Raw genomic sequence first — 23406 nt, 5'->3', positions numbered from 1 at the left:
CAAGCCCTGGAATATCACAAGTCTGCTTTTATTCAGCTGTTCTGCAATTCACATGATTTAAGGAAGCTACTTCATGGCAGTGCTCTGTTGTAGAATCTTAGCCCTTACACTGTTTGGTAATGAACTATGAAACTTTTTTTTTAATGTTTACTTATTTTTGAGAGAGAGAGAGAGAGAGAGAGAGAGAGAGAACGTGCGAACACCAGCAGGGGAGGAGCAGAGAGAGAGGGGAACAGAGGATCCAAAGCAGGGTCTGTGCTGACAGCAGACAGCCTGATGCGGGTCTCTAAAACTCACGAACCTGACCTGAGCCAAAGTTGGACACTTAACCAACTGAGCCACCCAGGTGCCCCAGAACTATGAAACTCTTAAGTGATGAGTCTGATCTAGTGACCCATCCTAATTGACACTCTTGCCTGTCCTTGTTTTACCCCTACTGGGTTCAGAGGAGCAAAAATATTTTAAACTGAATGAAATGCATGTGATATTGCCTGCCCTGAGGTGTTTGTGTGATAATTCCAATATCTGGGTCATTTTGGGGGTCGGCATTTGTTGGCTGTCTTTTCGGTATCATCCTGTTAGAACTCTGAGAAATATTGTTTGTTTGTTTTGCTCGTTTTGTTTTTCCTTGGCATGCAGTCAACCTGGTTAGGTTCATACTACAAATTCTGTTTAGCCTTCTGCGGGTGGTAGTTCCAGCATCAGATCAGTTCTCAAAGCTTCTTCATGTCTGCCCCACACAAGCCCCACTCAGGCTATGCTGGGACTTAGGCGGCAGTTTATATGGTAGTTTAGTTCCTGAAGTTTATGCTGTATGCTTTTTTTTTTGCATCTTCCCCATGCATGCAGAGCCTAGGGGTGAATCACTTCATCGGTTCATATGCAGACTTAGAAACCCCCTTCAAAGCTCCTATGACCAGAAAGACAGATTTCTCTCATAAAGACAGGTTTTAGTAACCCCCTCCTCTGTTGTACAGTTCTGTGCATCTGGAACCGTCTTTAGGGCAAAGCGGCCAGAAAAAAGAGATGGACAAAATAATAGGGATTTCACCTACAGTCTTCAGATACAAGGGGTCCCTTTTTCTGGTACCTTTGGTCAAAGAGCCAGCCTTGTCTTGGGGTTTTAGGTAGCTGCCCCGACACTGTACTAGGAGTGCAGGCCCCTGGCTGTGTACTTTCACAGCTTGGACTAGGGTGAGAAGAAAGAGAGAAAGAAAAAGCAGTCTCCCTCATGCAGGGCAACCTGGTCCTTGTCCTCTGGCTACCTCTAAGGGTCTTCTTCAGTTTCTGTTTTTAATGCCTGCCATGCAGTTGTGTGATTCACCCCGTACCCCATATTTCAAAATTGGGACTCAAAGGAAGAAAAGGAAAATGAAACTCATCCCTTTTATGGGTCATTATTCAAGTTTTGGCTCCGTTCAATCTCTTACTCTTACACCTTGGCACAGTCCTCAGGTAGTTGCTTGTGGTGTATTCTACCTGGGGTCTAGTTGTAATCAGTGAGAGAGGAGCTGCTCCAGCTGAGCCAGCACCAAAGCCCAAGAGATCCGTACTCGAGCAGATGTCTTAGGGCTTCTGCTATGACTAGGGGGTGATATGTTCTAGACTCCTATTCAGCCAGACTCCCCCTGAGGCCTAGAGCCATATTTCTATCTACTTGCTGAGCACCTTCCTCTTGATAGCCTGGAAGTTAGTCATAACTAGTATGTCTACATTGAACTCATTGCCTCATGACTCTTCCCACACCCCAGCTCACAATCTCTGTCTCATGCAGTGGTCCACGGTCTACCAGGTCATCCCTGGAGCACTAAGCCCTCCTCTCTGCCCTCTTCATTTAGCTGTGAGTGGACTCTGATAATACCACATTCCTAAGACCTTTAAAGGTAACCCCTCCTCCTCTCTTCCTGCCCACTCTTTTCCTGCTTCAGACCCTTGGCCTCCTAGGACAGTTTGTCTTCCATATGAGTTTCCTTGCTAAGGCAAGAACCTGGTCATTTAATTCTGCTACTTAAAACCCGTCAGTAACCTCACAGTGATGTTCAAGCACCTGGGCTGGCCCGGGCAGCCTGGCCCTAGCCAGTCCTTGTAGCCAGCCCCTCCTTTCCCCTCAGCCTTTCTGTGTGTCCCCCACATTGAATAGCTGCCATTCCTGAAGCAAGCTTCCTCCTTTGTGCCTCTCTGCCTTGGCATCTGCTGATGTGCTCACCTGCACTGGCCCCCCTTCTAGCCCAGTGTCCTCACCAAACTCATCTTCATCTGCCATTCCCAGCTCCCACAGCACTGCCTTTGTCGGAGGTCCCTGAGTCCTTGGGGCTGGGGTTTGGTGCTAGAACACTTTGCACACACTTTCACGATGGCCGTGTGTCCTGGGCAATGCCACCTTTCACAGCTCACCTCAGTCAATACTGTGTGAACTCACCATGTTTGGTGACTCTGACTTCCCTTCCTTTTGTAGACACACCAAAAAGTCTCCCTCTTAACCCCATACTCCCCTTTACTTACTGTCTGCTATGTCTCGGCTCCGTTTCCCGGCCATCAGTCCCACCTCCTCATGCCCCACTCTCTCCCTAACTTGTGTCAAGGTGGCTTCCAACCCATCAACCCCATGAAAGCAGTGTCTTGTTGCTGCCAAGCCTGTCGGATGCTTTATTGCCCTTTGTATTCCTTGGTCATGCTGCAGCATGTGAAAATACACACGTGGGGCACCTGGGTGGCTCAGCCTCTTGATTTCGGCTCAGGTCATGATCTCCCAATTCGTGGGATCAAGCCCCACGTGGGGCTCCGCACAGACAGTGTGGAGCCTGCTTGGAATTCTCTCTTTCCCTCTCTGTGCCCCTCCCCTGTTCTTTCTCTCAAAAACAAACAAACAAACAAAAAACAAATAAACTGAAATAAATAAGCTTAAAAAAAGATATTTGAAGGGATGCCTGGGTGGCTCAGTTGGTTAAATGTTGGACTCTAGATTTCTGCTCAGGTCATGGTCTCATGGTTCATGAGTTGAGCCCTGCTGTCCGGTTCTGTGCTGATAACGTGGAGCCTGCTTGGGATTGTCTCTCTCCATCTCTCTCTGACCTTCCCACATGCATGCTCTCTCTCAAAATAAATAAGTAAACTTAAAAAAAATTTTTTTTTGTAATTTTAAATAAATAAGTAAACATAAAAAGAAAGAAAATGTACACATGATGTAAGATCAATCACACCCCTCTTCTTGAAGCTTTCTCTGCCTTGAAGTTCTTGCCCCCATGTTCTCAGCTTGCCCTCCTATCTCTGCTTGTTCTGTGGCTTAGACACATCCCCACTCTGCTGGGCCCTGTGATGTTGGGCTCCTCCGGACGCCATCCTTAGCTCTCTGTTCCTCTTCTCTTTCTTACACTTGAGGAACTTCTCACATGCCTTGGCTTCACCAGACTCCCAAATTCCAGATATTCAGCTTCTTACCTGGTTGCCCCACGTGCACCTTATGTTTACTATGCCTAAAGTCTAGCTCATAATCTTTCCTCTACACCCCTTATTCCTGCTACATTTCTCATTTTGGTAACTGATGCTCAGAAATATGCTATTTCTTCCACAAAATAATTTGTGATAAGTGAATCGATAGTTATGATTTATTGAACGCCTACTGTGAGCTAACACTGACATAGCCCTGTATGACTTCAACCCAGGGCACAGAGAAGTGAAGGAACCTGTCCTGATGGTACAGACGTGTGGTGGCTGTTCCCCTCTGCAGTCTAGTGATCCAGTCCCATGTTCTGCCTGCGCTCTGCCTTTGCTGTGCCTGGAATCCCTCCCAGCTTTTCCATTCCTCCTGCCAGGCCTCCATCTGTCCCCACTTAGATTGACCAGCACTTTCCAACCTGTCCTCTGTCTCAGCCTCCTTTCAGTGTGCTTTCCAGACTGCTTAGATTGGAGTTTGCTAAGATGTAAATCTCATTGTATCTTACTTTGAAGCCCTTCAAGGTCTCCCATAGCTTTCTAGGTAAGTAGAGTTCAAACTCCTCTGTTTCGCCTACAAAATTTGAGGAAACCAGGACCCCGGGCCTTTCTGGGTCCATCTCCTGCCACTTTTGTCTCCTCTACCCCCACACACCCATCGTTTTCTTCAGGTACCTGAAAACCCCTGAAGTTCCAGCAGTAGGGGGCACGGCTCGCTGTCTCTGCCAGTGTACTGCTCCCATACTTGCTTGCTGGCTTGTGTTCTCACGGACTCAGATCCTGCAGTGCATCCTCTGGGAAGCCCCCCACCACTGCCACTCCCGCTCATTGACCCCACCCCCTCCCCTGTCCTCCCCCAACTTCTCTAGGGACATTTATTCTATTCCACTCCTCTACAGAGGTCAGAGGTCGGTTACAACTCTCTAGACCATAAGGCCCTTGAGGGCAGAGACCTTATCTCATTCAGGTTTGTATCTGCTGTGACTGGCACTCAACAGGCTTCAGATAATGTTTACCAGAATAATTCACTAATTAGTGGTGAGCGAGTGAGTTTTCTTCTGGTGCTTAGCACAAATTATATGCTCAGAAAGAGAAATGTATCAGTTTTGGGGGGAATACAAATCATATCTGTTTTGCATCAGCAAACAGTTTGGTTCAAATGGTTTTTTTAGGAACTAAAACATAATTACTGCTTTTAAATTTTTTTTTGGTGGAAATTATGCTTTGGGGAAAAACTGGCTTCCTCTTGGAAAAAAATTAACAGAAGTAAGTAAATATACAGAATATTTTTGAATGTTTGTTACATGCTGGGTACTGTTGCTAGCACATTCCATGTCTGACTTATTTACTCTTTATCTCGGAGTGTTATTATAATTCTCATTTTTCAGATGAGGAAACCAGCCCAGAGGTTAAGGAACTTGCTCAGGGTGACACGGCTAGCAGGTTCAAGTGCTGGCATTCAGACCCAGCCAGCTTGACTTCTGAGCTGTGTGTTTAACCACAGTGTTTGATGTGAACATCTGGCTTGCCCCAGCTCAGCTGGATACCCCTGTCCCTCGATATTTCGGTAATATTTCCCATTAGAGTCTAAAGCCTTGCCCCAGATTTTACATGCTCATAGATGCCTCTTCAAATGCCTGGTTTTACTGAGTTAACTCACTTTGAGAATCTCTCACTATCCCAAGAGGAGGAATTTACATTTTAGCAAGAAAAACATCTACACATTAAACATTAGCCAACTTGGTTCTTAAAAGATCTTGTCCTTCCTGTCACAGAGGAATTTTTTTTTATTTTATAAAAATATAGATAATTTTATAAAATATATAACTTTAAAACATTACATTTAGAGTATATATTAATAACATAGTAAAAATATAGTAATAATAAAGTAATAATAATATATCACATCTTCAAATTAAACATTAAATATTTAAATATATTTATATATCTTATAAATATGTAACATAAATATCATGAATAATATATACTATATATTAAAGTATATGATATATATTTAAATTTTATTCTGTAATTATATATTTAAATTTTTAATTCAAATTTATTTAATTGTATAATATTTGGTACATATAATGCAATACATGTGGCACTGTGAATTATAGACACCCATGAGCCCACCATGGAACATAAGACTGATCACTGTTTGTACCCTCACTGTATGCATATGCTTCCTCCCCAGGCCTCCCCTACCTCTAGCCTGAGTCCTACAATCATCCTTATGCCTTTTTGAAAACATGCCTGTCACATATGTTTATATTCCTAAATAGTATATAATTTAATTCTATTTGGTTTTGAGCTGTACAAAGTGACTTCATACTATATACATCATCTTCTATGACTCACTTTTTTTCAGTGAACGTTGAATTTCTAAGATTCATTCATGATATTTCTGTATTATATTCCATTGGGCAAATGTATTTTATTTTTCCTCTCTTTTATCAATAAACTGTAGGTCTGTTTTCACTGTTGCCGTGAACATTCTTATAAATGTCTCCTGGGGCATCTGGGCAACAGTGTCTGTCTAGGGGTATATGCCCAAATGTGAAATTTGCTAAACATTGTGGTATGCAAATACACCATGTGACAGGTGACCAATTATTTTCCAACTAAATAAATTTGCGTTTCCACCACCAGTGTATAAGATTCCTTAACTTGCATCCTCAAAAAATACTTGAAATCATCAGATTTCTTAATCTTTCACCAGTCAAATGGGCAAGAAATGGTATCTTACTGGGGGACTTAATTTTCCTTTTCCTATTACTAGTAAGATTGAGAATCTTTTTTTATGTACTTATGCATCATTGGGGTTTCTTTTTTTGTATTGTACCTATTCATGTCTTTTCATTTCTTTTTGTTTTAAAACTTTTATGTAATATTTGATAAATATAAAACCTTGTGTTTAACAGGGATACCTTATGAAGTCTAGCAACAAAGCAAACACCCAAGGACTCTCCACCCGCTCAAGACTAGAACACTTCAGTGTTATTATGACGTTATTGATTTGCAGGGTTTTTGTTGTTTAATAATATGATGACTATCCCCTTGTGGTTAGTAATTGTGTCAGTCGTGGTACACAGCTTGTTGCTTGTCCTTTTGCTTTCTCTATAGACAGAACTAAATTTAATGTAAGAAAATGTTACAGTGTCTTATTTTCTCACTTGGAAAGTTTTGTTGGTTTTTGCATTTACAAACACATTCCTCAGTTTCTTTACTCACCTTTCCTTCTTTCGTCTCAGATATTCCTTCTAGGATCACTTCTCTTTCTCCTCAAGTTATTTTTTACGAGTTTTTTTTTTTTTTTTTTAAGTTTATTTATTTATTTTGAGAGAGAAAGCGTGAGCAGGAGGGGCAGAGAGAGAGATAGGGAGAGAGAGAATCCCAATCAGGCTCCATGCAGTGAGCACAGAGCCAGATGCAGGGCTGGAATCTCACCAACCGTGAGATCATGACCTGAGCTGAAATCAAGAGTCAGACACTTGACCGACTGAACCGCCCAGATGCTCCTGGAAGTTCTTTAAGGGGAGATCTGTTAAGAGTCAACTCAGTTTTTATTTCACTCTCATTCTTGAAAGATTGTTTGGCTAAGTACAGAAATATAAATGGGAAATTCTTTTCTCCACTGCACACTGTCTGCATTCCTTAACCACTGCTGTGAAGTTTTGCCAGCGAGCTTTCCTCCCTTTGGAGAGATGTGTCTTACCTCTGGCTGCTTTTCAGGTTTTTGCTTTCTCTTTGATTTACTGCTATTTTGCTCTTCTGTGTCTAGATGCAAATTCCTTTTTATTTATCCAGTTTGGGTTACACTTGAGTTTTGTCTGTGGACTTTTCTCTGATCAGTTCTGAAAACCTTTCTCAGCGGTTTCCTTCTTCCCATATTTCTTCTTCTGCATTCTCCTCCTCCTCCCCTCCTTCTTCGGGGACTGACTGGACTTTGTGGGCCTTGTCTTTCATTCTGCTCTGTCTCTTGTTCATCTTCTTGTCTCTCTGTGTGGTGGTCTGCATCATATCTTAAGCTTTCTCTTCCAATGTTCTAGCTTTTTCATTAGCTTTATAAAGATTCTGGTCGTTTTGTGATCTTTGATTAGGAGTGAAATTTGCTTACTCTCAATCTGAAAACCCACAAAAAAGACCGTGAACACAAATTGATAATGTTTTCCTTCAGAGAGGATTTACATTTGCTATTCTTGGGAGCCTGGGAGCCATGGGATAATCACAGCCTGGGGCCATTTTAATCTCAGTTTAATCTAGGAATCTCAGGTTCAGCTCTACCCACTGCCCCCAGCTAGTAGTTACATTTCCCCCAAAAGCAACCCTGCCTTTTGAGTAGTCTTACCACCCTTTGCTCTGTTTTCTGGTTCTCTTCCATCTTACACACACACACCCTAGTTTGCATTAATCACTGCAACTCCAGCAATGCAACAAATCATGTTTTGTGAAAGGTCTAGTCCTTCCACTGCAAGGGCACTTCGCAGAGGGTGCTGTCTACAATAGTGCCCAAAGTAGAAATGTCTACAGGGGATTTTTTTACTGACCATCTTCATGACATCTTACTGGCTCCTCTCTCCTTTCCTCTCTTCCAACTCTTTTTCTTCTTCCCAGATCTCCCTACCCTCTTAATTTCCAGACTTCTCTGCACCCCTCTGTGAAGTCTTTTCACTCCTATGCAGAGCAGGTCAGCTCTCCTCAGCTTCCATATGCACCTCTGGGCTTACGTATGCAGATTTGAACCAGTCCGGCAGTCTGCCATCCTTGGAAGGCAGTTGTAGTTGTAAATAGCAATTTTTCCTTCACTCTGTTATTTCTGTTCCCTGAGTACACACTGGGTGCCTGGCACTGTCCAGAGCACTGTGGAGGGGTTATTGTGCAATATGAGTTCATGTCATTAGTAATGTGTTGTCTTTGAGGTATATTGTGTACCAGAAGCACTGTGTTAAAAGCTGTCCATAAGCCATATATAATATGCTCAGAAACATTAGAATTATCAGTGTGTTTAAAGAAATATGGACACAACTGGGCTAAGTAATTGAATTTGTTCATGCATTTTATAAGTGGTTTTTAGCTATTATTTCCTAAGAGTGAATCATCTGTACTTGTTTCAAGTTCATAGTTAGCCTTTTACAGTCATATTTCATCAGTAACAGAAACTAGAATGAATAATTTGTGTTTTTCAGTGTACCTGAATGCAATTCAGAAAATATCTTCTCTCTTTTTTTAAATTTTTTTTTAAATGTTTATTTATTTTTGAGACAATGCGAGAGACAGAGTGCAAGCAGTGGAGGGGCCGACAGAGGGAGGCACAGAATCTGAAACAGGCTCCGGGCTCCGAGCTGTCAGCCCAGAGCCTGACACGGGGCTCAAACTCACAAACTGTGAGATCATGACCTGAGCCGAAGTCAGACGCTTAACCGACTGAGCCACCCAGGCGCCCGTAGAAGATACCTTCTCTTTAATAAATCATGTCAGTTTTACTCAGACAACCCTAATTTCAGGAATATCTTCTTATATCTTATACTTTTAACAGAAAGCATTAAATGCAGATCTAATTTCACTTAGTAAAAATTTATGTTGTGCCTCTTTTGTGCCAAGCTCTGGCCGAGGCTCTGGGCATAAGTGGGAGACAAAACAAAGCCAAGTCCCTTATCTGGAGCTTTCATCTTCCTGGGGAGACAGGCACTCAGCCATGGACACAGAAAATGCTACAAAGCACTGAAAGATGCAAAACAGAGTAGATGGAGGGGAGGGTGCTCTAAGAGGATGGTCGGGGAAGGCCTCACTGCCCTGGACAAAGTGAGGAGTAAGCCAGGTGGAAAGCTGGAGAAACATTTCAGGCAGACAGAAGAGCAAACAGGATGACTCTGGGGTGGACTATGTTTGCAATATTTAAAGATAAGCCTTAACATTAGACTAGACTTATTCTTGTCACTACTTCTGTTTTTCAGGTATCAGAGATGTTTCTAAATGGAGTGAGAGAACAAGAAAACCTCTAGAAACCTTATATGGGTATGACTACTTTACCAAAACCTGTGAGAAGTGGGTGGATGGCATAAAACAATTTAAACATCTTTCAGATGGTAGGTTGTGTGAACTGTTTTAGCTGTTCCTTTGCTGATCAGAGAGGCTGCTTGAGTTCCTCCCCTGGTGTTCCAGAATTCCCTGGTGATTAGCACATTCACCCACTGTTTTCATGCTGATGTGTGAACAGAGGATGCTAGTGACTGTACACAGTACAAGCCCTTGTATAATACATCTGCCTTAAACTGTACTAAATATATAGTTGTATCAAGGTTCACATAGTTAAGTCTTTAATAGAAGACTGTTCCTTTCTCCTTCTAATCCTTGTGTGTATGATGACAAAATAATTCTCTAGAAGCCTCAGATAGTGTATATGTTCTAATTCTGGAATGGATAATCAGAAAACAAGCCACCACACAGAGCATATTTTTTTTTTCATGTGTTACCTGCTACATACTCTGTTACTAAGACAAACAAGAAAGAAGGACCTTTTTGTCATGACCTTCAGCCCCAGCGAGCATGAGGAAGAGTGTTCAGTTCACTTCCCACCTTCAGAACTTAGTTAAATGACTATAGCTCCGTCTTTATCTGAAAATTTAACACGATTTCCAATAACAGTAAGAATTGATCTCTTTAAGAAAATTCTGAGTTAAAGTCTGTTTTTAAGTAGCTATTTACATTTATACTCTCTCACTCTTCTATTTTAACTGTAAAAGAATAGAGGGTAGCTAAGATCTAATCTGGGAGCACAATTCAGTTACAGAATGGCTGCAGTTGAAGGGCCAGTTTGATCTACTAGGTAATCATTTCCAGAGTGAGTCACCTATCAAAACTTTCACAATGAAAAGGGCATTTGAAAATGTTACTTTTTTGGTTTAAGTTCAAAACAGTAAATATATCCTGTTCAAATGAAGTACCCACCCATAGAAATAGGTCTTGGAAATGTGTTTCCCTCAGCTCTTAAAAATGCCATAAAAGATGTCTAAGACAGTTCTCCATTAAAGAAGGCAAACTTTTGAAATGTAAACTTTTTTGCTTTCCTGACAAGAGAGCTGAAGGGGTAGGAAGATTCGAAGGTAGAAGCAGAATTAAATCAGCAGTTCAAAACTATGCCCTGTGTTTGTTAAAATTTAAACCTTCCACTCTGCGAAAAACACCATCAAGAGAATAAAAAGACAAGCCACAGACCTGGAGAAAACATTTGCAAAAGACACATGTGATCAAGCACTGTTATCCAAATGTGCCAAGAACTCTTACAACTGAGCAATAAGAAAACAAACAACCTGATTAAAAAGATGAGCCAAATAACAGGATCCCACTGCTCACCTATTAGAATGGCCAGAACAGGATGTTGAGGGCAGTGAAAATACTCTGTGACACCATAACGATGGATGCATGTCGTTATACATTTGTTCAGACCCACAGAATGTACAACAACAGGAGTGGCCCCTAATGTAAACTCTGGACTCTATGGTGGGGGATGTTGATAGTAGGGGAAGCTGTGCATGTTGGGGGGGGGTGGGCAGGGGGACAAGGGAAATCCCTGTACCTTCCACTCAATTTCGCTGTAAACCTAAAACTAAAAAAAATTAAATACAGTTTTTAAAAAAAATGAAAGAGAAGGGAGGGGAAATGCCAAAATATAGAGGAGCTAGCAGTATGTAAATGATCTTATAGCAAGACCGTTAACAAACCACGTATCTCCCTTCCACACTCACTAATTTGACAGGAGCCCTTTTCTTCCTACTTGTATCCTCATGTTTATGGACGCTCAGTTTAGCAGAGGAGTTAACTGCACAGATTTGGAGTCAGATGGTGGCCTTGCCACTTGGCTTGCTGTTAGAATGAATTGGGCAGATTCATTCATTTGAGCTTCTCTCAAAGCTGCAGTTTCCGGGGCACCTGGGTGGCTCAGTCGGTTAAGCGGCCGACTTCGGCTCAGGTCATGATCTCGCGGTTCGTGAGTTCGAGCCCCGCGTCGGGCTCTGTGCTGACCGCTCAGAGCCTGGAGCCTGTTTCCGATTCTGTGTCTCCCTCTCTCTGACCCTCCCCTGTTCATGCTCTGTCTCTCCCTGTCTCAAAAATAAATTAAAAAAAAAAAAAAATTAAAGCTGCAGTTTCCTATCTGGGAACTGGAGATACTAACAACTACCTCATAAGGTTGTTGTGAGGATCCAACCAGGTTCTGTACGTTCAGCTTTGGTGCGGTACCAAATACAGAGTAAGTGCTTAATAAAAGGTTATTATTACTATCGTTAGAAAAGTGCTTGGTTTACAAATAATTGTATGTACTAAATGAGTTAAAACACGTGACGAAGTGTTCCATGGGCATCAAACCACTTGAACAGTTTCTGACACATAGTGCTCAGTAATAAGTGATTATACTATTGGTGGGTGTGTGTCATTTCAGGGGTAGGAGAGGGAAGCTTCTGAGACCTAGGGAAATACTTCCCTGGCCAACCCACCACCTTCTCATTTAGCAGGCAGTGACCCCCAAGTGAGGGGGAGGGACAGGCCAGGTGCCTGGACAGCTTTCTCAGAGCCCCAGCACTTTCTTCTCAACGCAGGCAGAGGCAGGGAGGAGGCAGGAGAGGAGGGAGCTCCCTTTATGGAGTACCTGCTGGGTGCCTAGAACCTTCAATATGACATCTCTCTTTAACCTCATGGTTAACCCCAGAGAACTATAACTATCCCTGTTTGACCAAGGAGGAGGCTAAAACTCATAACTAAGGAACCACCAAGATTTCATAGGCAGGCAACAGCAGGACAGGACCAGAACCAGGTTGTTCCACATTCACCTTAGAAATGTTGTTACAAATGGGGGTGAGGACCTCATAATCTCCGAAGTATGTCAGTCAGGAATGTCATGGAAGCAGGAGGGATGAAGAGAATCTGGTTTGCCATGTGTAAACTTTAACCTCACAGTAAGGTATGTAAGCTTTAAGGGCTAGCTGGAAGCCCAAGAACCATTTAAGACATTATTTCAAGGGAAAAGCTTTCACATGCCAAGCATCTACCATCACTTTGCAAATTGGAGACTGCTCTATATAATATAAAGAATTGTGGGGTTTTTTGTTTATTTTTCCTATTTTACATGAATTATGACTATAAATCAAGTGAACTTCTTGTTTACTAATAGAGGTTCCAAAGCAGAGGGGAAAAAAATAGAGAAACAGGAAGACACCTCAGACCCATCTTTTTTTTTTTTTTTAATGTTTATTTTTTTTTTTTGAGAGAGAGAAACAGAGTGGGAGCAGGAGAGGGAGACACAGAAACCAAAGAAGGCTCCAGGCTCTGAGCTCTCAGCACAGAGCCCGATGTGGGGCTCAAACCCATGAACAGTGAAATCATGACCTGAGCTGAAATCTGAGGCTTAACTGACTGGGCCATCCAGGGCCCCCACCTCAGACCCCATCTAAGGCAAACCACCACCTCTTCTACAGACAGGGACACTGAGGTCCAGAGAGAGGCATGATTTGTCTCAGTTCTCTGCTTTTCTGACTCACCTCCTGGGATGGTCCCGTTGAAGCAGATTATCCTTGCTATTTGTCTTTCAGGGAATATCTGTCGGCACTTGCTGCCCCTGGTTCAGTGCCCCACCTTAATCGTGCATGGGGAGAAGGATCCTCTGGTCCCACGTTTCCATGCCGACTTCATACACAAACATGTGAGAGGGTCACGGTAAGTCCAGTCTCTGCTTCAGCGCTCTGCCTCACCGCCTTAGGAAATGCGTGGAAGAAGCCTTGTAAGGAAAGGAAGCATGAAGATTGGGGTTTTTTAAGGTATTACCCGCCCCCTCATTTTGCCCATGTCAATAAATAGTACTGCTCTATTTAGGGTTCCAGGGAAACATGGCGTACACAGAGCCCTGATTTGTGGGTAACCAGTATCCGGAGGGAAAGAAATTCTTGGGTGGATTATTTTAATGTTGCCGCAAAGACATATCTGCTAATAGGTAGTAAGCCCTGTAACACTGCAGACAGTTTAGATTTATAGCAATCATTGTTAATTAAAACACTTTTATATATTTGGGAATTTTTAGGTTAGTTTATCATTATAAAGGTACTATCGACCCTAGGGAAACTATATTAATTCCAGAGATGCTGTCATTACTCTGGACTTCTTTGGAATTCTTTTGGAATTGGCTTTAGTAATGAGAAAATCCTCCCTCCCTTCCTCTTTGCCTCCCTCCCTCTTTGCCTCCCTCCCTCCCTCTTTGCCTCCCTCCTCTTCTTTCCCTCCATGAGCCTTGTTTGTTTGTTTTTTTTTTTTTTAATTTATTTATTTTTGAGAGAGAGACAGCATGAGCAGGGGAGGGGCAGAGACAGAGAAGGAGACACAGAATCTGAACAGGCTCCAGGCTCTGAGCTGTCAGCACAGAGCTGAACACGGGGCTCGAACTCAGGAATGGAGAGAATATGACCTGAACTGAAGTCAGACGCCCAACCAGCTGAGCCACCCAGGCTCCCCATCCATGAGCCGATTTCTGATGTCTACTGTGGACCAGCGCTGCTTGGCATGGTCCTTGCTGACCCCTGCCCTGGGTGCACACAACAGCCCATCAGGGAAAGCAGACTCAGAAACAGTTCCACAACTTCTTTTTTTAATTATTAATTTTTTTTGAATTCCAGGATAGTTAAATATTAGTCTCAGATGTACTGATTTAACTGTGCTAAATATTAGTTACAGGTGTACAATATTGTGATTCAACAATTCTACACATTACTCAGTGCTCATTATGACAAGTGTACTCTTAAACCCGTTCACCTATTTCACCCATTCCCTACCCACCTCCCCTCTGGAACCATCAGTCTGTTCTCTGTACTTAAGAGTCTGTTTCTTGATTTCTCTCTCTGTCTCTCTTTTTCCACTACTCGTTTCTTAAAAATCACATATGACTGAAACCATATGGTATTTGTTTTTCTCTGACTGGCTTATTTCACTTGGCATTATACTCTCTAGATCCATCTTGCAAATGACAAGATTTTGTTCTTTTTACAACTGAACAATACTCCATTGTGTATATATACCACCTCTTCTTTGTTCACCAGTCGATGGACTCGTGGGTTGCTTCTATGATTTGGCTATTGTAAATAATGCTACTATAAACATAAAATGCATGTATCTCTTTGAATGAGTGTTTTTGTATTCTTTGGGATAAATACCCTGTAGTGTGAATCCTAGGGTGGGGTAGTTCCATTTTTAACTTTTTGAGGAAACTCCATACTGTTTTCCAGAGTAGCTGTATCAGTTTGCATTTCCACCAACAGAGCAAGAGAACTCCCCTTTCTCTACATCCTCGCCAACACCTGTTGTTTCTTGAGTTGTTGGTTTTAGCCATTCTGACAGGTGTGAAGTGATATCTCCCTGTAATTTTTTGATTTGCATTTCCCTGATGGTGAGTGATGCATCTTTGCATGTCTGTTGGCCATCTGGATATCTTCTTTGGAGAAATGTCTGTTCATGTCTTCTGCCTTATTTTTTAATTGGATTATTTGTTTTTTGGATGCTGAGTTTATAAGTTCTTTACATATTTTGGATACTAACCCTTTATCAGATATATCACTTGCAAATGTCTTCTCTCATTCAGTAGATTGTCTTTTTGTTTTGTTGATCATTTCCTTTGCCGTACAGAAGCTTTTTAATTTTTTTTTTTTAACATTTATTATTATTGAGAGGCAGAGAGACACAGAGTGTGAGCAGGGGAGAGGTAGAGAGAGGGGGAGACACAGAATACGAAGTAGGTTTCAGGTTCTGAGCTGTCAGCACAGAGCCCGACGTGGGGCTCGAACTCATGATCTGTGAGATCATGACCTGAGCCGAAGTCAGTCGCCCAACCAACTGAGCCACCCAGGTGCCCCTGTGCAGAAGCTTTTTATCTAGATGTAGTCCCAATAGTTTATTTTTGCTTTTGTTCCCTTGCCTCAGGAGACATATTAGTAAGAAGTTGCTATGTCCATGTCAGAGAAATTACTGCCTGTGTTTTCTGCTAGGATTTTATAGTTTTAGGCCTCACATTTAGGTCCTTAATCCATTTTGAATTTATCTTTGTGTGTGGTGTAAGCCATCCACTACTTCTTTTTTTTTTTTTTAATGTTTATTTATTTTTGAAAGAGTGAACGTGGGGTAGGGGCAGAGGGAGGGGAACATAGGATCTGAAGTGGGCTCTGCCCTGACAGCAGAGAGCCCAATGTGGGGCTTGAACTCACAAACTGCAAGACCATGACCTGAGCCGAAGTCAGACGCTCAGGTGGCTGAGCCACCCAGGTGCAACAGCCATCCACTGCTTCTTAATCATATTATTCCATGATACATTTCAACAAACAGATTTCTTAAAGAATATTTAAATGTAGGGGACATGCTTCTTATTCTAAAATAACATATAATTATTATAAAACTGTATAATTTTTACATCCATATAGCATTATATATTTTAAAGGGCATTTTACATACAATATCTAATAACTCTTCATAACAAACTTATGAAAAAATATTGTCCCCATTTACAGATGAGAAAAATCAAGGCTAAGAGATGTTAAGCAATCTTCTAAGGTTGCATAGCTAGTAAATGACAAATCCTAGATTTTTTTTCCCCCTCCTAATATAGCACTTTTCCCCCACAGCACAGCTGCCTCTCATAAACATACTCTTATTTTAATATGATGGTAAGATGCCTGGATTATATACTTGCTGACCTGGTTAATTATCTTTTAGCTTCAGAAATGACAGGTTTTGCACACTGACGCTCATGGTAAATGCAGTGTGTTCCCTCAGAAAACCAGGTTCAATAAAAGTCTGCAAGAAAGTTTAATTTAGGAATTCTGTTCTAAACCCATCTCCTAGCAACAGAATACATCAATATGGGAAAAAATTTTTCCCTTCCCGTTCAGATGTTAATTATTTCAGTGGACTATTTTGTGAAAGATCATTTTTTTTAGAGCAGTATTCTTTGGAACAAGTGAGTTGAAGGTGAAGTGTTATTGGCAATGATTGTCTTCAACTGGTTTGCATTTTATACCTCTTACCTTCGTCTGCTAAAAGACCCCTTTATGTTGGACATGAATATGAACCCACCTGGAACACAGGTGGTTTATTTTGGACCCCACAAAAGGAAAATGGGTTCTTTGAGCACCAGAGTCCTTTGAGATTCAGCCATTTGACAACAGGGAAGCAGGTTAGAGTGGCAGGTTTCCAGTGAACTTAATATTTCATTATCTTGCTACGTACATTTATAATTAAATTTAAGGATACAGTCTATCCCTTCAGAGATTATATCAACAGGTATTACATATGAAACAAATGCCTTTCTCTCAGAAGGAGGCCAAATGGAGGGCGCTAGGTGGCTCAGTAGGTTAAGGGTCTGACTTCAGCTCAGGTAATGATCTCACAGTTTGTGAGTTCGAGCTCCGCATTGGGCTCTCTGCTTTCAGCAAAGAGCCTGCTTCAGATACTCTGTCCCCCTCTCTCTCTCTCTCTGCTTCCCCCCCAACCCTGCTCTCTTTCTCTCTCTCTCTCAAACATAAACATACATTTAAAAAAAAAAGGAGGCCAAAGGAAGGGCAGGATTGTTCAGCAGGCCCGCTTCCTATGTCAATTTGTCTCTCTTTTTGTGTATGTGTATGTGAGGAACAATGGTAGACTCTCTTGGAAGCGAAAAGGCCTTAAAGATCATTCAGGTTCAGTGGTTTTAAAATTTGTTTTTAGCTGAACCATTCCTCCTAATAAACTCTGGTGCAGGAGTCCAAGATACAAAACATAAATAAGAGCTATTCTGATAATAGCAGCGATGGGGAGCAGACCTGCCCCTTTGATTCTTCTTGTTCTGCCTCAGCCCCTGTGCATTCCCTGCTCATCCAGCCCTCCCTCCTAGACTGAAAAGCCCTGATGTCGCTCACCACCTCCCTGGCTAGCTAGCTTCTTCTTGGGCATCACCCTCAAGGTCAGCCCTGGCTCACTTTCGGAGGATTTGTGTTGAGCAGAGGTTGGCGCCCATCAGACCCTTTGGGGTTGCAGTGGATGGGCCCCAGGAGGCAGTGGGGCTGAGCCAGCTCAGAAGAGGATGTGACTACACAGCTGAGTGAGCTACATGTGTGCTTACAGTGTATACTGGTCAGCTGGGGCCGCTGTAACAAGTATCACACTGGGCGGCGTAAACAGTAGAAATCTATTCCGTCAGAGTTCTGGAGGCTGGAAATCTGAGATCAGGGTATCAGCAGGGTTGATTTCTTCTTATGCTTCTTTCCTTGGCTTATAGATAGTTCTTCTCCCTGTATCCTTACATGGTCTTCCCTCTGTGTATGTGCCTTCATCTCCTCTTACAAGGATACCAGTCACATTGGATTGGGGCCCACTCATGTGATCTCATTAATCGCTCTTTAAAGATCTTCTATCCAAATAGGTCACACTTTGAGGTCATGGGGGTTAGGACTTCAGCATATGGATTCGTAGAGGGTGCAGTTCAGGGCATAATCCTATGTTTCTGTGGAGGTGCTCCGATCTTGGGAATGAGAGGACCAGCGGAGACGAGGGTCTGGGTTTCAGACCCAGCTGCAGATGACCAGCACCTTGCCTGGAATCCCCTTCCAGCCCTCAGCCCCTTCTGTGGCCTGGCCAAGTGTGCTCATCCCTCAGGTAGCAACTCAGATGTATCCTCCTCCAATTACTTATCTTTTTGGGATCACCTGGTCCTTTTTTACCGCTGTTAGCGTGTAAATTTAATATTCCTCCTGCTGAGCATGTCAGCACCAGTCCCAGGATGTGGTCTAGTGCATTTTAAAGTGCTTAGTACACTTTGAAAGAAAGAGACCATGAGAGGCACACAAGGGCCATTGACTGGTGACTCAGTCCCAAAAAGTGTGGTGCAGAGTCCCAACTGCATGTTCTGAGACCAGGGCCAGAGAGCCAGGTCAGGTGGGAAAGAATGATGGGTAAAGTGTGCAAAGAGCTGGGGTTCAATGTCAACGAAAGGGGAGAGGTGGAAAATGGAGTCTTGCCTGGAGAGCAGAACTGGTGTGTTGGAGTCCTGGAACCCTTCATAGCAGTGGTTACATGCCCTGGCAGGGAAGGAGATGGACCCAGGTCTGAGTGCTGGCTCTGTCACTAAGTGTGTGCCCTTCAGCAGTGTGCATCTGTTTCTATACCTCTGTTTCCCTGTGTGTAAGATGGTGATGATACCTGTCATTTGTTTGTACATTTAAGATTTAATAGGAGCTCAGTATGCAGTAGCTGCCACTTCTGTGGGTGGAATGCTACTGTGGGTTCAGGTGATCAGGGGCCCGAGGAGACAGCTGGGGTGTGGCTTGTGAGTAGGTCAGTGGCAAGCTGCCCTTGACCCGATTTTCAGCACCATTGTCAGTACAGGTGTGTGGGTGTATTAGCGTTCTCCAGAGAAACAGAACCAATAGGATACACATAACACACACACACACAGGGGCTCCTGGGTGGCTCAGTTGGTTGGGCGTCTGACTTCAGCTCAGCTCATGATCTCACAGTCCGTGAGTTCGGGCCCCGTGTCAGGCTCTGTGCTGACAGCTCAGAGCCAGGAGCCTGCTTCGGGTTCTGTGTCTCCCTCTCTCTCTCTCTGCCCCTCCCCTGCTCATGCTCTGTCTCTCTCTCAAAAATAAATAAAAACATTTAAAAAAATTAAAAAAAATAACACACAGGTTGATTTACTGTATGGGATAGGAATTGGCTCGTGAAATTATGGAAGCTGAGAAGTCCAAGATCTTCAGTGGGCAAGCTGGAACATCTAGCAAACTGGAGACCTGAGAGAGCTAATGGTGTGTTTCCAGTGTGACCGAAGGCCTGAGAACCAGAAAGAGTCAGTGTTTCAGTTTGAGTCCAAAAGCAAGAAAAAGTTGATATCTCAGTTTGAAGGCAGTCAGGCAGGAAGCATTTCCTCTTAACTGGGGGAGGATCAGCCTTTTTCTTCTATTCAGACCTTCAGCTGATTGGATGTGGCCCACCTATATCAGGGAGGACAATCTACTTCACTGAATTCTAATGATTTAAATGTTAATCTCATCCAAAAACACCCTCACAAAAACACCTGGAACAATGTTTGATCAAATATCTGGGCATCCACAGCTCAGTCAAGTTTACACATAAAACCAACCATCACAGTGGGGAGGGCAAAGGTACAGGCATTCTCCACAGAGGTCTTGGCCTGTGGTAGGTTCACTGGAGGATGTGTCAGCAGGCTGGCAGTGAGGGTACACGTGATTAGGTTGTCTAGGCAGTGGGCCAGGTTCTGTCCTCTGACTCATGGAAGGGAAGAAGAGAGGAAGGGACTTCTCTCTGTAGCTTCCTGGGCTCTTCAAGTCTGGCCATCAGAGGTCAGATGGCCCCAGACCTCCAGTGCAGGCCAGGAGGAGATGCACATGAGCGGGGGTGAGATGAATTGACCTAGGTGACAGAGATTCATGCTGAGGACAAAGGTTTGTTTTTAGCTCTGTGGTAAAGTGAGCCAGGTTACTGGGAGTAGGTGGACAGTAAGCAGGGATGGCTGCCTTGGCTTCCACTTCTAGGCCAACCCCAAATTTGTGACAGGGGAGGGGAGATGTGCCCTCCCCTCTAACTGCCCCGGATGACTTTCTCTCTAGCTCTCCCCATCCCTTCCTCCTGCAGGTGCTCCCTCTAGTGCCTCATCTCTAACTGCTTGCTGCTGGGGTTGAAGGGAAAGCAATCAGCTCAAGATCCCACTTAGGGTCAGGTTACAAGATTAACTCCAAACAGGATTAGGCTCATCCTTACAAAGCTGAATCCTTTGCATTGTAGCGAGAGTGGGGTCTCATCCTTTCTAGACAAGACTTACCATGACATGTTGTAAAATCTCTCCAACTGGAGTGGATTGTATTAGCCAAATGTAAATAAATTATGCTCCCAAGTCAGAGCATTTCATTAATATGCCATACATAATTAGAACCTTTGTAAGGACTTTTGCACATTGTAAAGTACAATTCAATAAGAATAAGAAAATAATAGCAAACATTTATTGGTCACTGTGTGCCCAGAGATCCCGTACTATGAGCCTCATATACATTTTGTCATCAGAATAATCCTATGGGGGTAGATGCTGTTACTCATCCCCCTTTTCCAGATGAGGAATTGTGGTTTCAGGAGATGAAGTAACTTGCTAGTATAGATCCCATGTTGATTAGACTGGACATGTCCTGACCCCATACTGCCCATACCTTTAACCCTATGGTATCACCTCCAATAACATGCAGCTGTGACCCAAAGAAAGCTCTCAGTCCAGTCAGAAGGCCCCTACTTGGCCCTTGTAATCCCAATCCCCCAGGTTTGGCAAGGCTTGTGTCTCCACACACGAGTTACAAGCATCCATCTGGTAGACCCTGATAGCCCAGAGGGGTCTGTTCCTAGCTGTGGCATTACTAGAAAAACAGCCTCTGAGGAAGTTTTGTTTCTTTCTAATGCTTGAGACAAGGTTGCATTTGAGAGAAGAAACTTCTCAGCAAGACCTCTACTTCCACCTTTCCCAAACATCTACTTGGGCCTGGCCGCCCTCCGGCTGAGAGGAGAGAGCCTGCTGGGGAAGATGCAGGCTGGGAGGCCATGCTCTACACCCCTGCTTTACCAGCTTGAAGGGAATTATGGCCCATCCATTATCACCCTTTTCTTAGATGGGCTCTCTAAAAGGAACAGAGAGGGCGCCTGGGTGGCTCAGTCGGTTGAGCCTCTGACTTCGGCTCAGGTCATGATCTCATAGTTTGTGAGCTGGAGACCTGCATCAGGTTCACTGCTGTCAGCACAGAGCCTGCTTCGGATCCCTTGTTCTTCTCTCCCTGTGTCCCCCCCCATGCTCATGCTGTCTCTCTCAAAATAAAGAACATAATAAATAGATGGATAGATAGATCGATAGCAAGCAGAGAATAAAGAATTGAAAGGGGATGTTGTTGGCAGCCAGGTTTGGATGGCCTGGGGAGGAATGCCTGAAAGAGAGAAGGCCTCCCTGTGAGTCACATTGCTCTCCAGTTTTCATAGGGGAAGAGCTCCAGGTACAAAGAACGACTACTTTGGTTTTTGGTTAAAACAGAAATGCTCAGACTTAACTAACAACTTTATGGGTTCATATATAATGTAGAGGTTTATCATATCCAAAGTGAAGGAAAAAACTATAGTGCATTACTTATTGCCTGTTCCTGTCTGTAGCTCTCCGAGCTTAACTTGAAAGCTGTAGAAGGTTAGACTGAGGAAGGAGAGGTAATATAGTGGGGCCAGCATGTTTCTCCTTCGTCACCTCATCTGTGAAGAGCATCCTGGAAGGAGTGTTCTCAAGCAGAGGTAAAACCACCACTGAATTTACACTGTGGGATTAGACACATTTCTGTTGCTGAGAAGATCTAGAGTCACATCTCTTTTTCTAAAGGAGCCAAATGCAGGCAGGAGCCGGCCCCAGCAAGCAGGAGGCCCCTTCATTTCCAGCTGAGCCATGTGTTTGATTGTGGGGGACTTGCTACTGATTTTCCTGGAAAATGTGGTTGTTTGAAAACACAGAGCATGGGATTCGTTCCTTTTGTTATTTGGGTGAGAAGCTCCCTCAGCAGTACACTGCTACATTGCCTTGACATCTACATATTTATGCCTGTCCAGGTGACTGTTCCCAAAGAGGTACACTTGGTAAGTGTTAAGTGTAGTGAATCCTGTGTCAGACCTAAAGGCCAAGGATATACTAAGGATCTTGAAATGACCTCCAAAATGTATCAAGGAGAAGAGCAATTTTCTTCATAACCCCATCCATCCACCCACCTATCCACAGTCCAGTGCAGTTCTGAATGTAGATGCCTCAAAACAGGCCTCCACTATTTTTAATGAAGGGGACCTAGTTTTTCTTTACCTGAGACCTATAGAGATTACCAATGAATAGTGCAGGAGCACTGAGGCTAAAAAAAAGAAGAGATTCACAGTAGGTGTCTCTCCTTCCTTGGGAATCCTGAGAAAATTGTAGCAACAGGGCAGAGCATATGATAACCAGCTTGACTACCCACGAAGGAAAATGTCCAGCTTTGGCAGGTCGGGGTCCCTCTGCTTCAGAGTTCAGTTAGCATACATTCAGTTTAGCCTAGACATGTCCTTCTATGACCTTTCAGTATCCTTGCAGTTTGTTATTTTCTGCCTTCTAAAAATGGAGACCCTGAGCATCCCTGCAAGCCCTTGTTCCTTGTGTAGCACAACTGGGGTCCTGTCTTTGGGGTTGGTGCAGCTTATCCTTTATTTCCTGAACCACATTAAAATTGAATTTGGAGTGTTCTGGCTATTAATGGCATTATTAGCTTTCCCCATGGCCTCAGAAAGATGCCAACAATATATCCTTTTTCGAGTAGATTATCATGTGTATCTACATACACCTACCTCACACCCAGTGTGGTGGAGTTGCAGGGGGCCCAACATTGTCCAAGGACAGCTCTATTCCCCAGCTCCTTTTCCCTGCAAATCCTCCTTAGTGCTCACTGAAGTTCTTAGAGCTCTCAAACCCCAGTTGTTGAAAGGTCAGAGAATTAGGCAATGTAGTAACTGGCATTTTGCCCCAGTATGACCCTTTTAATGTCCCTATTGTTACTGTATATAAAATAGCTTGAACTTTTGCTTATATCCTAAAAGCTTTGTTTAAAACTTTTATTATTTCTGCGCTTTTATAGCCAATAAATGCAGAACTCAGAGAAGACTGCTTTTATTAAAGAAATTGCAACCAGCCACATTTGACCAAAAGCTTATTGAAAGAAGTCTCATGAGCACAGTGAGGTTTGCCACAAGACATGTTGTGACAGCTGCAGAACAAAGTGTTGCTGATGCCGCCTCCAGCTGCCCTCACAATCCTAAGGAACACTTAACTTGCCCTTTGTCTGGTGGCTTGTATCCAGACTTAGTCAATCCTCCAAAAATGACTGGGTGATTTTGAGCCTTAAACAACAGGCTGGTGGGGGC

At 43.3% G+C, this 23406-nt stretch overlaps 1 protein-coding gene across 2 annotated transcripts in view; it reads left to right on the top strand.

Moving 5' to 3' along the window:
• The window catches only part of BPHL (biphenyl hydrolase like), a 38512-nt gene that overhangs the window by 14117 nt on the left and 989 nt on the right, over positions 1-23406 (top strand). For both annotated transcript variants that reach the window (XM_019419886.2, XM_053904942.1), the window contains exons 5-6: positions 9390-9521; positions 13020-13143. In XM_019419886.2, coding sequence (XP_019275431.1) covers positions 9390-9521; positions 13020-13143 — 256 coding nt within the window. The remainder of the gene's footprint in view (positions 1-9389; positions 9522-13019; positions 13144-23406) is intronic.

The sequence above is a fragment of the Panthera pardus genome, unplaced genomic scaffold (assembly GCF_024362965.1).
Source record: "Panthera pardus isolate Hobbes unplaced genomic scaffold, ASM2436296v1 HiC_scaffold_17, whole genome shotgun sequence".
NCBI classification, from domain to species: Eukaryota; Metazoa; Chordata; class Mammalia; order Carnivora; family Felidae; genus Panthera; species Panthera pardus.
The sequence above is the reverse complement of the archived record's forward strand: the minus strand, read 5'-3'. Positions and strand labels throughout refer to the sequence as shown.